The sequence below is a fragment of the Vollenhovia emeryi genome, unplaced genomic scaffold (genome assembly GCF_000949405.1).
Source record: "Vollenhovia emeryi isolate VEMERY1.0 unplaced genomic scaffold, V.emery_V1.0 DF939133.1, whole genome shotgun sequence".
In the NCBI taxonomy this organism is placed as follows: domain Eukaryota; kingdom Metazoa; phylum Arthropoda; class Insecta; order Hymenoptera; family Formicidae; genus Vollenhovia; species Vollenhovia emeryi.
The window spans coordinates 831589-846251 of NW_011967233.1; the positions used below are offsets into that span (position 1 = coordinate 831589).

The window sequence follows — 14663 nt, forward strand, 5'->3', positions numbered from 1 at the left end:
GATATGGTTACCACATGTCTAATTAGGGTTGGCACAACCCCCAAAAATAGTAATATTTTGGACAGCTGTATCTGTGGCTGTCGTACCCACATTGGTATGATAAGTAGTGGAGACAACTATATGCGTTTTGTGCAGCAAACTTAGTGAATGTTGCAACACAAAACAATGTAGATGCCCCTACTATTTATACGGCAACATTATAATTTTAGTTATTTTTCCCTTAGCCGGTCTTTCCGTGCAAGAAATCTATTCACTCACATAACTTATTTGAACGAATAGATCTTTTGTTAGGCTTCTAAGCTTAATTTCAATGATACTGTGTTGTTCTCTGAATTGGTCCGAATGGTGGGGCACTTTCGGTCTGTACGCATAAGCCTGATAATTTGTGTATCACACAAATGTTTTCATGAATTGACAATTCTAGATGCAAAAAGTGCAAAAGGCGCAGAATCACTCTAGCATCCCCTTAAAATGTACGAGAGGCGCGAGGTGGTGAGGAGCGCGACTTTGACACTTCCTACCGACATCCGAGGTGACATTCGACTCGTGCGGAAGAGAAGGGGAGGGGGGAGGCATCGATTGTTAACAGCCCCCGATCACATATTAGGAACCGGTCGAGTCGCGCTGACAATCGAATATTCCCTTACTTCTCCCGTCGCGTTCCATCGCGCGGACAAGGGCGTGCCATTCCATAAATCACCCGCCGGTCGATCCGCCGACATTGTAAGCCAACACGCGATTGCGGCCCCCCCTTAATTGGATGAATGGAGAAAAGGGCGCCATTAAGCGAGTGTGTTACGAGCGACGACCTACGCGGAAGGAGCGGAGGATCTTCGCCGCTCGAGGGTTTTCTCAATGGGAGATCTCGCGGTTAGAGCCGATCGAAGGACAATGGCCGGGCGAAATTTCAACTCATTCCGCCGCAGGTCCGTTGACCGGACAATGTGCAGTCGCGCCGCATGCGGCGGGGATTAATATAGAAGTACTCGTACGACAAGACAGCTGATACTTCCGGCAGCGCGATCGCCCCCACCCACATCTCGCCGTCGTTATCCCTCATCTTTTTTTCCGCCTCTCCGGTCCTCCTCGTCCGCGCGCACGGGATGACTCGAGAAGTCCCACCTCTGCAAACAGGCAGCGGATACGACGAAACGGAGAAAGAGAGAGGGAGACCCGGGGCTCCGGACCGTGTACACAAATACTCCCGTGTCGCATGCCAATCAAACTGCGCGCATTGCACACGTGGTGCACGCCGCATGCGTGTGCGCGTATTTCGCGGCGTGTGACGGGCCCCGGGACCCCGTTCCTGATGATTCGTTACACGCCGACCAGGCGAAAGCGCCACTCTTACCGGATTATATTTTAATATCCACGAAGCGTACACACTGCCGCAACTTAAAATGAGCTATACGGAGATCCCGCAAAAAGAGAGGAAAAAAAAGAGAGAGAGAGGAGAGAAACGATCCTCGTGTCGTTCTTGTTATTCCAGCCTGGTAATTTGGTAAATCGCCATTGAGCGACATCGCGAGCTTTAAAAACCTCGCCGGCGGTATTTGTGAAATGCCTGATTTATTTAACAATCGCATTGTAACGTACAGTTTCAAGTGACGAAATATTACCGCAGAGGCTTTCGAAACGGTCCCGGCGAGCGCTGAGCAATGTTGCCCGGGGTACGAGGAACGTACTCTCTCATCGATTACGAAATCGCTCGACAATGGCGCGGCATAAAGGGCTGTTAGGTTGACGCACAAGCGATGCGTAAATTACACACGGCTGACACGGCTGGAGGCCATTCGGTACATTAATAGTCTCTCTTTTTCCCGCCCGTGAGCGGCTCTCCTTCCACTTCTCACGCGCCTAAACCGATCTCTCTTTGATCCTCGTCCGTTTCCCTCTATCATGTCGCTGTGAAAGGACAAGGGAGACTCGGAGAATTAATAAGAAGCTAGCGAAGGCGCGCTCAATTTTTATGTAACGGGCGAAGAACCTGTCTTAAACAGGAAGTAACCGCAGGCTGCCGCACTTGGCGCACTGCGAGCGAGGACGCGGAGGAGAGCCGCGATGGAGGACAGAGCGGCGGAGCGTGGACGAGAGGGAGACGTGACACGGAGAGATCGGCTAGGCGTTGGCCCGATACACGAGATTGAATCTAGCGGAGATAAAAGATTCCGCGACGGCGCTTCGGGACGAAGGACAGGGATAAGGTGGTGGCCAAATATCGCCTACCCTAACTATATTTTATCCCTGTGGCCACAAAAGTGGTCGAAAAAAGTTCTGATAGAGCTTAAAATGACGGACGGACATCACTTTATTTGTCACCAACTGGAAAATGCGAGCGTTTGCTAACTTAGGTTTTTCGCAAATTTTGTAACGAAACGGAAAGTGACATTTTTTTAAACGCGTTCCTAATATGGGCTACTTGTGAGCTTAATATTAAATTGTTAATAATAATTGTTAACATTGCGTTTTGACGTTTAATTGTAATATACCATCATTCGATTCTGTGATTCATATTGTCTAACGTGGTACTCTTGGATTTGGAAAAAGAACAAGCGATAATACAACTACGCTATTTCCCGTAAACCCCTGTCGCTAGATCAGCCGACGTCATTTTATAAAAGTGTCATGATCGTTACAGCTATATTAAGAATACCGGTTGTTCATAAAATAAGCTAATTATCCTACTTTACCCGCAATTCTGCCCACAGTTAACAGATATCAATATTAGTTTCGCTAAAATGGAGTTGGGCGATATTGGGTACATAGGCGATATTTGGTGCCACGTACCCTGCTATTTAGAGACCCGAGAGAACAAGTTCGGTAGGATTTCAAAGAGGATCGGTATTATCGAGCACGACGCGGGCCATCGCTTCCGTTTTTTGGCGACGCATTCCTGCGCGATGAAATATACGCAGTGTCGCGAGTATGACAATAACGCGAAGCAAAGCGAAGGAAGAGATCCCGAACGTACAACCGAAATGTTAATCGCGAATCGATCACTGTCACCCGGCAGCCGCGAGAAGCACCGAGGGGACCGTCCATCGAATCAGGAAGTTTCTCCTTGTAGTACATCTCTTATTCACGGTTGTCGAGTAGCGCGGCCGTAACTCCGGTGTGAATTTAGCTTGTCCGAGAACGGGCCGGCCGGAGGATAATGCGAGTCTTTGTTGCCGCGGGTCTGTTCAATGAAATTCTCGAATTACACGTTCGCAAGCAACTCGAGAACGCCGGCGGAGCCGAAACTCAGCGAACCCGTGGAAACGATTCGCTAATATTTTTCTCCGCGAGTTTTCGAGCTGCGTGGGCATCTCCGGTTCGGTCCTCGAAGCCGGGACCTGGGCCGGGTCCGGCTTTTGCAAATACTCCAACGTCGTTGTGACGAGAATCTATATATACTCTGTAGCGTTTGACGGCGACGCAAACAAAGTGCAAACGAACGACGAAACGAAGGGAACGAAAAAAAGAAAAACAGGAAAATACGACAGGGCGTATAGCCTCCTCTTACCTGTGTCTGGATCGACGGTGAAGCTGCTGTTAGCCTGGACCACTGCGTATCTGAGAAGCGAGTTCTTGCCGATGTCGGGATCGTTGGCGCTCACGGAGCCCACCAGAATGCCCGAGGGTAGATTCTCGAGCAGCTCGAATCCGTAGAAGTCCTTTTCGAACTGTGGATCGTTGTCGTTCTCGTCTAGGACCATCACCAGCACGGAAGCACTCGCGGTCGCCGCGGGTGAGCCGTTGTCGGTTGCGAGGACCGTCAGAGCGTGCCGATCGAGAGTCTCGCGATCCAAGCTCTGCGCCAGGTAGATCCAGCCGGTGTTGGGGCTGATGCGAAAAGCGGTGGAGCCTTGAAGACGGTAACTCAGTCTCGCGTTATTTCCAGTGTCCAGATCCACCGCTGTCACCTGAAGAATCTACAAGTGACAAAGAATTCAGTTACTTCGCGACAATCAATTCGTTCAACGAATTTATTAAGCTGGTTTTGCGATTACTGAGCCGCGCACGAGCGACGACTTTACAACGTTTAATACAATTTGTAAACAAGCATGGTGGAATGTTAAACTTCCAGACAAACAGAACCACGATAAAACTCGAAACAAGAGCAATCGCATCATCCGCAGACATCTCTCGCGATCTCGCGAGAGCGAGAAACGGTAAGAAAAGGAGAAAAAACAGTGGCGGCGTCGGGACCAGTCAATCCGGTCGCTCCGTATTAATTAAATGCACCCGAAGACCGCGTACCCTAAACACGTTCAGGCCAGACGATGTTTTCCAGCGCGGGAGGACGGCGAATTGCGAAGGTCGAGGAAAAAGAAGAGGAGGAAAAAGTGTAGGATCGGGAGTGTATGAGGTCGTGTCTCGCGCATGAACCCGCGGCTTACGAATGATGGATGGTGATGGAGGGCGAAGGGAACGAGACGGGAACGGAGGAGGAGGAGGAGGAGGTGGAGAAGGAGGATGAGAGATGCCGCGACCGGGTTGTCTTTACGGAGGACCAGGAGGGGACGGGATGCAGGTTATCATTAGACGAGGAACCTGACGTAGGAGCAGGCAGTAATGTGTCTAACTGTACGTTATTAGTTCACGGTGGGTGAAGGGTTACGCTCACTGCCAAGTTACTCGCCTGCCCGCGCATCTATCTCGCTCTCGCGCTCAGATCTTCCTGTCTCGCTCCATCTCTAACGTACACTAGCGGCTGAGATATTGTCCGGATACCACCGACAGCTCACAGATCTGTTTCGCCGATAGATACCACAGATATATATCCAATACATCGGGAGATGGAACGGAAGATCGAGTAGCGATGAGGGAGGAAGAAAGAGGAAGAGAAAGGGTCGAGCTGGACGAAAAAGAGAAAAAGAGAGAGAGAGAGGGGGGGGGGAGCGCGAATTGCCGCGACGTCTCCGCTCTGCCGTGCCCGCCCGTGCGTTGCATTAAAAATGCGACGTCGTTTAACGGGCGTATCTTGTGGCGAGGATCTCTCTGCCATTCGTCATCGGTATCCTCGTATTCGGGATTACGTTTGCTCCGTACGCGGCTACTATCGCCACGAACGGACCTACCGGTCGCGCGCATCAGCGATGAATCTGGTTCTTCGCGAGTTTCGTGGCTAATGACTCTCTTTCTCCTCGACACGGTCCGTCCTCGCGAAACCTCGCCCTTATTTCGACTTTTTGCCGGATAATGACTAATATGTGCAGACAATTACGAAGGAATAGATGCGCATCGCTGTCTGCGGACGGACCGACGTTTCGAGCCTCGCGTTGAACTCTCTCTGAGCGTCGCTCTCTTTCCGACGACGGAGATCGAGAATTTGGACGGGGACGACTAACACGGGAATTCAAATTTCGCAACTCGTATCGAAATTCTGTTATTTCCGGTACAACGGGAACGTAACACGAGATAGACCTTTCTCCGTTGGATGACTGCTCGGAAATTTCTTCGCAAAACGATCGACCGTGTGGCGCGGCGCGGCGTTCCTGCGGGCCTATCGACTGTTACCTATCAATCCTAGGCAGGCTCTCGTGGCACTCGCGGCTGCTCGCAATCGGTATCAACCGCGGCAACATGCCGCGTCTAGATATCAGATTATCGGGCATTCCCTATCCATCTCCCGGCTCCGAACTGGTCTGCCGAGCAGCCACGGCGGAGCAACATCGGCTAATCTCGCTGCAGCGTGATGCAACGTCCGGTTAATTCCGTTCCTCTAGTCGGCGTGGGGTTAATTCTCTCTTTACCTACGAGGTGAACTTGGCGAGTCAACGTCTTCTTCTTCTTCTTTTCCTCTTCCTTCCTCCGTGCCCTTCTCCCTCGAGAGAAACTATCCGGAAGGGGAGTAGACGACTGGTAGCCGCGGCGTACGCCTTGCGATACGAGAGGGGGCAATGGGTTCACAAGTGCGTTCTTCCTGGTTGTCCCGGATAAAATTACGCGTACCCCGAGACGGGAGAGTCGTTCGACGCACGGAAGCAAAAAAAACCTAACCGAGGAAAAAAGGGAACCATCGCCTCGCAAAGAGTACCGATGAAGAGCGGAAGAAAGGCTGAAGAGAGGTTGTTAACTTTTACCACCTCTACCATTCGATCCAGAAATTCCTTCTTTTGCTCTCTCTCTCCCTCTTTCTCTCGCTCCTACCTGCTTCCTTTTTCGAAGTACCCTACCGCATCCTTTCGACAAACAAATGCTCGCGTGACGGGCGTGTAATGAAGATTTTTCTCACCTGGGAATCGAGCCTGGCGCCTTCGGGAACCTCCACGTGATACTCGTTCCTCTCGAACACTGGGGGGTTGTCATTCACGTCCTGCACCTCGACGCTCAGGCTGAGGTTAGACGAGAGCTCGGCGCCGTCCAGGGCACTTATCAAGAGGCCATGCCTCTGCTGGGTCTCGTAATCCAATCGCTTCGCCAAATAGAGCTCGCCAGTGTCCTCGACTATCCCGAACAGATTGTTGCTGTTCTGACGGAGGACGTAGCGTATTGACAGCGACGACGTAATGTCGGGGTCGATGGCATGCGCCACGTACAGGGGTACGTGGAGAGGGTGCGACTCTGGCACCGAGATGCGGACGGTGCTCGTTCGAAACGACGGCGCGTTGTCGTTCACGTCTTCTACGATCAATTCCATCTGTAACGGAACGAGAAACGCGGTTAGATCGTCGCGCAGGTGCATTACCCGATCGACGGCGCGGTAATGCGTTTATCACAGTATACTAAGACCCGGTTTCACCACACGTTGCTTAACTTTAATCTTAGTTTAATTCAGGTTTGCTTCTTTCTAGAGTAACAATTGGAAGGAGACGAAGGGCGAATTAAGCTAAGTTTAAAGTTAAGCGACGTTGGTGAAGCCAGGCCTAAGCAGCTACTCGTTAAACGCGAAACCGGTGAACGGCCAACTAAAGTCCCCGCGTCTTTCGAAATACGATACTAATTCGCTAACGAGCACGCACGCGTTGCTCACTGAATATTAATATAATAATGTCGGTGGGAACGCAAGAAATCGTAGCGCGGACTTTTCGCACGCCTCGGGATTATTATATGTGTGCATTCAGGATAAATATATTGAGAACACGGATAAACGGCTATGATTACGGTGAGTTAATACCGAGATACGATGATTATCTGGATGCGCAATTTACCTGGCAATATCCAACCGAGCCGCCATTACGTGCCTCGATGCTGAGAATGTATTTGTCACGTGATTCCCGATCGAACGGCTGTCGAATCCGCAGCATCCCCGTATTGGGATCCAACGAGAGATCAGCTTCCTCTCTTGCCAGATAAAACCTGCTTGGCCGTTCGCCTGGAAATGCAGAATACATAATTTAAATAATGCATACAGATATACATGCATCAGATATAAATAAAGGGGGGAAAAATAGCTTTAAACGAGGGAAGAGAAACACATATTGCGTTAATTTATTCATAATAAGTCTCGTCGTCCACCTCGTTCGGTCGGGACTAATTAAAACAGTTATATCGGAATAATCTCGATAAATTATGACGCGGGTATCAAAAAGTAGTCGAGTTTCCGGCTGCATTTGCATGAAGATTCGCATTATCGCAACTTAGGTTTCATAATGGCTTCTGGTTCATCAGACGTTGAGTTGATCGACGTGAGTTGCTATTAAATCACGATACTTACGTCGCGTTCGCGGCTAAACCGAGAGATCGATAACTAGTTAAAGTCAGTTGCCCGTCCGTCGATCCCATACAAAACTCTAATGAAGATGTCAAATTGATTTGCTCTTACGATATCAACGATCTTCAACGAGCGAAACGACACACACACACACACACACATCGATCGTCAGAAAAATACTCGGGCGTAACTTTAAAGATCTCTCGCGTGTTAGCAAGATACCTCGGGGAAACGTAGATCGGAGAGAACGCGGTGCCCGGTAACTTTACCGGTAACATTAGTATACCTAACTTTTTGCGCTTTAACTCGTGCAAATTAGAAACAAAATCACAATTTGCTAGATACCTTGTTATCATACACGTAGAAAAAGGGAGACAAATTCATTCGCTGTTAAAACTACGGCGACCCTGAACCGATGTGCAATCATAGACTTATTCTGATAAACTGCGCCTTCATACGGGCGAGCTGAAGACAAGATGCGAAGGACAGAGACAGTCCGCCCTAGAGACCCTGTAAACAGTGACTGGCCATAAGAGTTCGTCAAATTCCCGCGAGTGAGAAAGAAACATACGCTATCTCACTCTTCTACGATCGTAGAATCGTTTCTATGTTTCTCTCTGACTCGCAGGAATTTAACGAACACTTATGGCCAGTCTCTCATTACAGGGTCTCTAGTCCGTCCGTAATTCTGTCTCTTTCTTTCTCACGTGAAAAGAGCGAGAGAGACCAACTCACGCATTAGACAGAGACACGGTCTCAGTATTCCCTCTCTCTCTATGTCTCTCTCATGCCATCTTCAAAACCTTTTACGGGACGCGCAGTCTATTATCTGTATAAATCCATGTGTATACAGGCCTGTGTCCACGACACTAGAACTTGGATCAAGAAAAGCGGGCTAGCCGAGACGCGCCGCTAAGTAGACCCTTCGAACGAGAGCTGTCGCTGTTGAGATCTTATTCGTCGCGGTTACGATGGGGGAGCGTTGCGCTCGAAGGATCGTGTCCGATCGGCGGCACGATCTCACGACTGACGATCGGCAATGATGGCGGCAGAGACGGGCGGGGTGGCCCGCGGTCTATACGTTTGCACGCTCGGTACCGAGCGCCGATCGTTGGCCGTTTACGGCGAGAGCGCACGTGTGCCCCGTGCACACGCATGCGAGTGCGAATGAGCGCCGACAGATGAATGATGGCGGTATATCGATTCCACGACACCGACCTCGCTCGACCTCCTCACGCGAGCCGCCCGGTCCCGCCGCTTCGGAATCAATTAATAGCCAAATTGGCCGGCCATTACCTCGCTGGCAGACGCAATTCCGTGATGGACGATTCGAGCCGCGCGTTTCCTCGACGTAACGAGTTCCGTTGGCGATCCGCACGCCCACGTCGTCCCGAGAACCGTGAGGAGATGCTACGTTTGCAGGGAAACAAAGTCCATGGTCTATAGTTCGGTGGTAAAGGGACTATCGGTGGTGTTGAAACCGCGCGCCACGCCGAAGGATATACCGACGGGAATCCCCTGTTTAGATCTAACACGTCGCGCGCCGAGATGTGTCCCCCCAATCCGCCGTTTGATAGATGATGCTGTATAATTGGACAGCTGATTTCAGAGAGAGAGACCCCTCTCGAAATCATTAGCGTGTCAGTATCGAGTCAAAGGCGGATCGTTAACGCACGTCGTGCTGACGCAAAAAGGATCTTAATCAAATTGATGAAAACGCGTCTCATTCAGTTTACTTTTCGCAATCGGCAATTAACCGTTTTATTAATGATGTATGAAATCCGGTCCAACGGCAATTCATTACGGTCGCATGGACCTTTCCTGCGTTATCCGACGTCGCGCCGTGAAAACACGTCGCGAGGCCACATCCAATTACAGACGCGTCTCGTCGAACGCACACGCAGATAAGGCACGCACCAGCACGCGTACCGATAATTGCTGCGATCGATCGGCGCGGCCTGATCGGTCGCGCGTGGTCTCGGCCAAAACGGGAAGTGCCCCGCGGACACTTGGGTCGCCGGAACGCGTTCTTCCTAGATAGAGTTTCGACAAATCCGCCGCGGGAGATCCACCGCGACGAGACCGATCCCGGTCAAGTTTTTCTGTGCGGTGCAGACGGGAAAAACCAGGTAGACGGTGGACGTCATCGACGAGTCGGCTCGAGAGATAGCCGTCCATTTCATTTCCACGGTAATTCGCGACGTCTGCGTCCGCGTCTGCGTCGTCGTCGTCGTCGTCGGCCACGTTGTTTGTGTCGTCTATATCGAATGTCGTCGGTGACATCGGGTGACATCAGACTGTTCGACCAGTGCCTTAAAGATGGTACTCGGTCGCGTACGTGGACGGCATAATTTATAGACCGCTATTTATACACGAGCCAACTCGCTCGTCCTTTTCCCCCGTTTCCCCTTTCGCGTCGACGCACGCGACAGTGTGGAGGACGTATGCGCGTACGCACGCATACATGCGCGAGCAACGGCACGAACTTAGGTCAGCGGTGCCCAACACTTTGGAGAACATTTCATATTTCGCTCGGGAATGAAAACAAAATCACGACGAAGCCTGATTCGCGAGAAAGTACCTTAATTCTCGATGCTAAATAATTCCGCGAGCATTTACACGTCGGGACATTGATACAATCCCCCATCATCCCCGGCCCGTTTCGTAATATCCGAAAGATTGTCCGGTCAGACACCCTATACGCGGGCAGGACACGCGTACGTGTGCACGACGGGTACGCATACTTGGCTCGGATCGGCTCGTTCGTGTTAAATGTATGTGCGAAGGATTGAAACGCCGCGCTCTCGCGTGGACGTGTATACGCGCGGCGCGCGTGTAATTACGCGAATGCGTTGGTACCGCGAGAGACTGGTCTGGAAGATGTACGCGTTTTATATCCACGGCGATACCTCTACCCATCAGCATTCGGTACCCGTGTTATTAAACGTCCGCGTGATCTTTTTCCACGGGCCCTGCGCCGCGAGAGGAGGGTCTGCCGAGATCCTGTACTCTACTCCCCGTATATAATTACGATTTACTCCGCATCCCGATACGCCGAGATACCGCTCGAGTATCCTCTGCCCGTGCAAAAGGATTTCAACGCGCGACTTCGGAAGGGTATGACACGCCGGACAAATCTGTGTCCCTTCCCGCCACGTAAGCCGCCGTGGCGAGAGAGCTAGCCATTAAGATACGCATATTTGGCAATAAATCTCACGGTATAATAAAATCGAAGCGCGCCAATTCGCACGTTCTTCCTACGAATACAATGTATTGCCGCTCGGATTTTTTTTACCTTATCCCAAATTCGGTCGAAATCACAAAGGATCATTTAATAGAGCGATTACCGTTTATTACAATTAGTAAAATAAATCTTACGCACACGGATGAAAAAAATTTCACTTATAAGAGTTGAACTTTTTTGTACGTGTATGTACATTGAAACTTTATTACCTATATGCAACTTTATACCGAGAAAATTTTCCATCGGATAAACCAATTAAATAGTGTTTCCGATGGTTAATTTTTCCGATCAAATTTGATTGAAAAACCGACTATATTTTCCATCAAATATACAATTTAATCGGGCGTATCCGTTAGTTATTACGCAAGTGGATTATCCGATTATATTTAATCGGACATTTTTCTCGGTGTAAAACAAATCGAGACGAGTTTCTGTTACGTTTTGTTGTAACGCATATATAAAATGTATCGACAAGCCGAGCTCTGCGATACTTGGCAAAAGAATTACGAGGCCGTAAAAAGAAATGTTACACACATGCGTCTTCTATTTCGCCCTGTTTACGTCGCATAGAGGGCGTTATTTTTATTTAGAGTAATACGCAAGGTGCACATGTAGCAGGCGGTCACGTTTTTCTCCCAGCGGTGCCGGTTGTTCGCGAGGGCTCCGTCACCCCAGTTACACACGCGTGCCCCCGGGGTGCCCACGTGGGTGTAACGAAGACAAATCGCTCGCGTATTTGATTAATTCGCGGAGATCGCCGGTCCAGCGCTTGAGATTCTTCCGACCTCCTCCTCGCATCCTTCGTCCCCCGGCAGCGTGGATCGAATCGAGAGCGAGTTTTTGCCGGCGACGCCGAGGCAGGGAAGAAACCCGTAACGCGCTCATTACTGATTCTCGCCCTTATGCGTTCTCCGCACGAATGGCACGGTTAAAACGAGACGTCCCGTCGGATTTTTACTAGAAATCTCTCCGGTGGTCGGCGAACCGACACCGCGGATCCCACGTGAAACTTTAAGACGTCGACAAATTCGCGATGTCTGGACGTGATGACGCGCGAGAAGAAAGCGAGCGGCGCCGCGCGTCGTGCTATAACTTGCCATAGTAATATCAACGGGGGTGTATCTTCGGGAAGGCAGGCACTAAGATGCGCCACTTAATTTTACGGCAAGAAAAATCACGGGTAGGACTAGACCAGAATTCGAATCTGGGACCTTCCGCTTGCCGGGCGAATGCTCTTCCGACTGAGCTATCCAGGCCCACACTCGAAATCTTTCTCGCTTATCTACTTCATTTTACTGAAGTACAAAGAAGGAATACTATACTTGCGTTAGTCCCCCTTCCTTTTTGCATGGGCAAGTAATCGTGAATGGTAGCGGTCAGTGTCTACCGATCAGCGTATTCTGCTTTCACGGCATGCGTGAGTGCGTGAACGTACGCGATGCACACCCGCGATACGTCTGCCATGGCGGCCTGTGGGTGTTGACAACGCGAAGCAGTCAGGATAATCTCGCCTACGGTTTCCCTCCTCATTCAGTCTTAAGGGGATGCTGGAGTGATTCTGCACTTTTGGCACCTTTTGCTCCTAGAACTGTCAATTCGTGAAAACATTTGCGTAACGTACAAATTATGTGGCTTTTGTGTACGAACCGACAGTGTTCCAATATTCGGACTAAATCAGAGAATAGCGTGGTATCATTGAAATTAAGTTTAGAAGCCGAACAAAAAATCAATTCACTCGAATGCAACCTGTAACTTATTCGTGGGCTTCTAAAGTTAATTTCAACGATTCCATGCTGTTCTCTGATTTGTCCGAATAGCGGGACACTGTCGGTCTGTCCACAGAAACCACATAATTCGTACATTACACACACGTTTTCATAAATTGACAGTTCTAGATTGAAAAAGCGCAAAAGGTGCAGAATTACTCCAGCATCTCCTTAAACGACGCAAGTAAACGCGTGCGATCTCGCGTATAATCTCTCGTGGAAAATTTTTTTTCTATAAAAATTTCTCTTCGCCCTATTCCCGCGAATTTCTCATCCACCTTTTCCGCCCCTTGCTTCAGGTGTCTGCCCCCTCTCTATTCTTTTATCCTGCTCTTTATTCCACCTGACGGTCCTCCCCTCCCAGTCACATACAAACGGAATTCATTTGTAGTTCCTTGACTCCCGTTTCCCACTCGTCCTCTCCACGTTCTCCAGCTCTATCGCTGTTCCGTGGCTGTTGATTCTGTCCTGTTTTCATCTGGGTCGTTCTCACATGCACGACGCACCGCGGCGACGACGACGACGACGACGACGATGACGAACACGAAGATCGAGGATGCTGGCGCAATCGCGGTAGCAGGATGCTATTTATTTATCTTCGATAATGCTCCCGAGGCTACGTTTGCCGCTACGACACGTACGATGCATGCGCGCGCGTGTGCGTGCCGTGTGGGCAGCGGTACTAGCGTATGAGAAATCGAAGCGGGGCTTCTAATTGGTGCCGGGAGGATATATTGAAATGAAGTCGTCGTGTCGCGGGGAAATATCCCGTTGGCGCGGCGAACGCGCGATAATGGTTGCGCTTATTCTACAATGGACGCAAAACGCAAGGTACGCTAAGCCGCGACGCGAAGAAATCGACCAATCACAGTCAAATATGAGAAGAATGATCGACTGTCACTGGCCGGTCTCTTGCGTGTTGCGTCCATTGTAGAATAAGTTTAATGGAAATCCGCGTCCCGGCGACCTCGAAGCGATTTTCAATACGCGCGCAGCGGGAGCATAAATCGCGCGGCGCGTTGCGTTGATTGTCTAAAACGCGAAAAGAAATGCGAAGGGCTCGGAGCGATCTTCCGTTAGGTTGACCGACAATCACTCGCGCACGAAACGGTTCATAAATCATCCCCGACGATCGTTTTCTTCGAACGACGTACGCGTCTGCTGCGCGCGCGGCGCGATTCTAACGCGATCCCAGAAACGCGATGCTGACTAATTATCCTACTTCAATTACCCTGTCTCACTTGTAGGGCACAGCCGCAATTTATGTACACGCGGGGAGAAACGCGTGTCTTCGCGGAGCGATCTAATGCCGGGAACAAATTGCCCGTCATTAAACAGCACCAGTTTTTCGTCATTACCGTCGCCGGTCTCTTTCGTAAAATTTCCAACCGGCGGAGGGAGGGAACCCTCTCCCGCTCCCGCGCGCGCGCGACGATCGGGGCGCGCGTAAAAAGACGTTCCCGATGTCACGGTCGTCTGGTTCGCGAGCGACGTTTGACGCGTGTACGCAATTACGCGCTCCCCTGATTAATCGACGGGACGCATTCATGAATAACCGCGTCAAGCGCCCGTGAGGGTTGGGGCAACGCGAAGGGACCTCTCGTCTAGTTGCCTCCTCGCGTCTCTGTATGTGTGCGCGCACAAGGTGCAATCTCATTTGACTCAAAGTCTCCCGGCGGGGTCGTTGCAACTGTCGAGCTGGGCGGATGGGGGTCGGGGGTGATTATTCACTTTGCTGTGCGCCAACAATATTCGTAAATGCGACCGAGCGAACGCGTGCGCACGCGTGTCGCGCAAGAAACCGCACGTGCAAAAAGTGATTGCGATCGGTGGCGAAGTCGTTATATTAAAATCAAGACGTCTGCCCGCGGACTACCAATCACGACGCCAAACTGGACGTTCCGGATCTACCCCTCCCCCCCCTCCCCTACCCTCTTCCCTCTATACGTAATGGAGTTTTTCTACGCTCGCGTATCACACCGCGCGGATCGACTCGCGGTTTAGACGGCTCTTG

General features: G+C 50.6%; 1 protein-coding gene and 1 non-coding gene across 2 annotated transcripts in view; both read right to left on the bottom strand.

Annotated features, from left to right (window-relative positions):
* LOC105567971 (protein dachsous-like) overlaps nt 1-14663 on the bottom strand; it is a 45681-nt gene that overhangs the window by 14207 nt on the left and 16811 nt on the right. Inside the window, exons 2-4 of the mRNA XM_012023278.1 lie at nt 7137-7300; nt 6221-6625; nt 3506-3914 (exon numbers count right to left, since the gene is read on the bottom strand). Coding sequence (XP_011878668.1) covers nt 3506-3914; nt 6221-6625; nt 7137-7300 — 978 coding nt within the window. The remainder of the gene's footprint in view (nt 1-3505; nt 3915-6220; nt 6626-7136; nt 7301-14663) is intronic.
* Nucleotides 12067-12139, bottom strand: Trnaa-ggc. Its single transcript has one exon. It is a non-coding gene; the product is annotated as a tRNA-Ala (tRNA).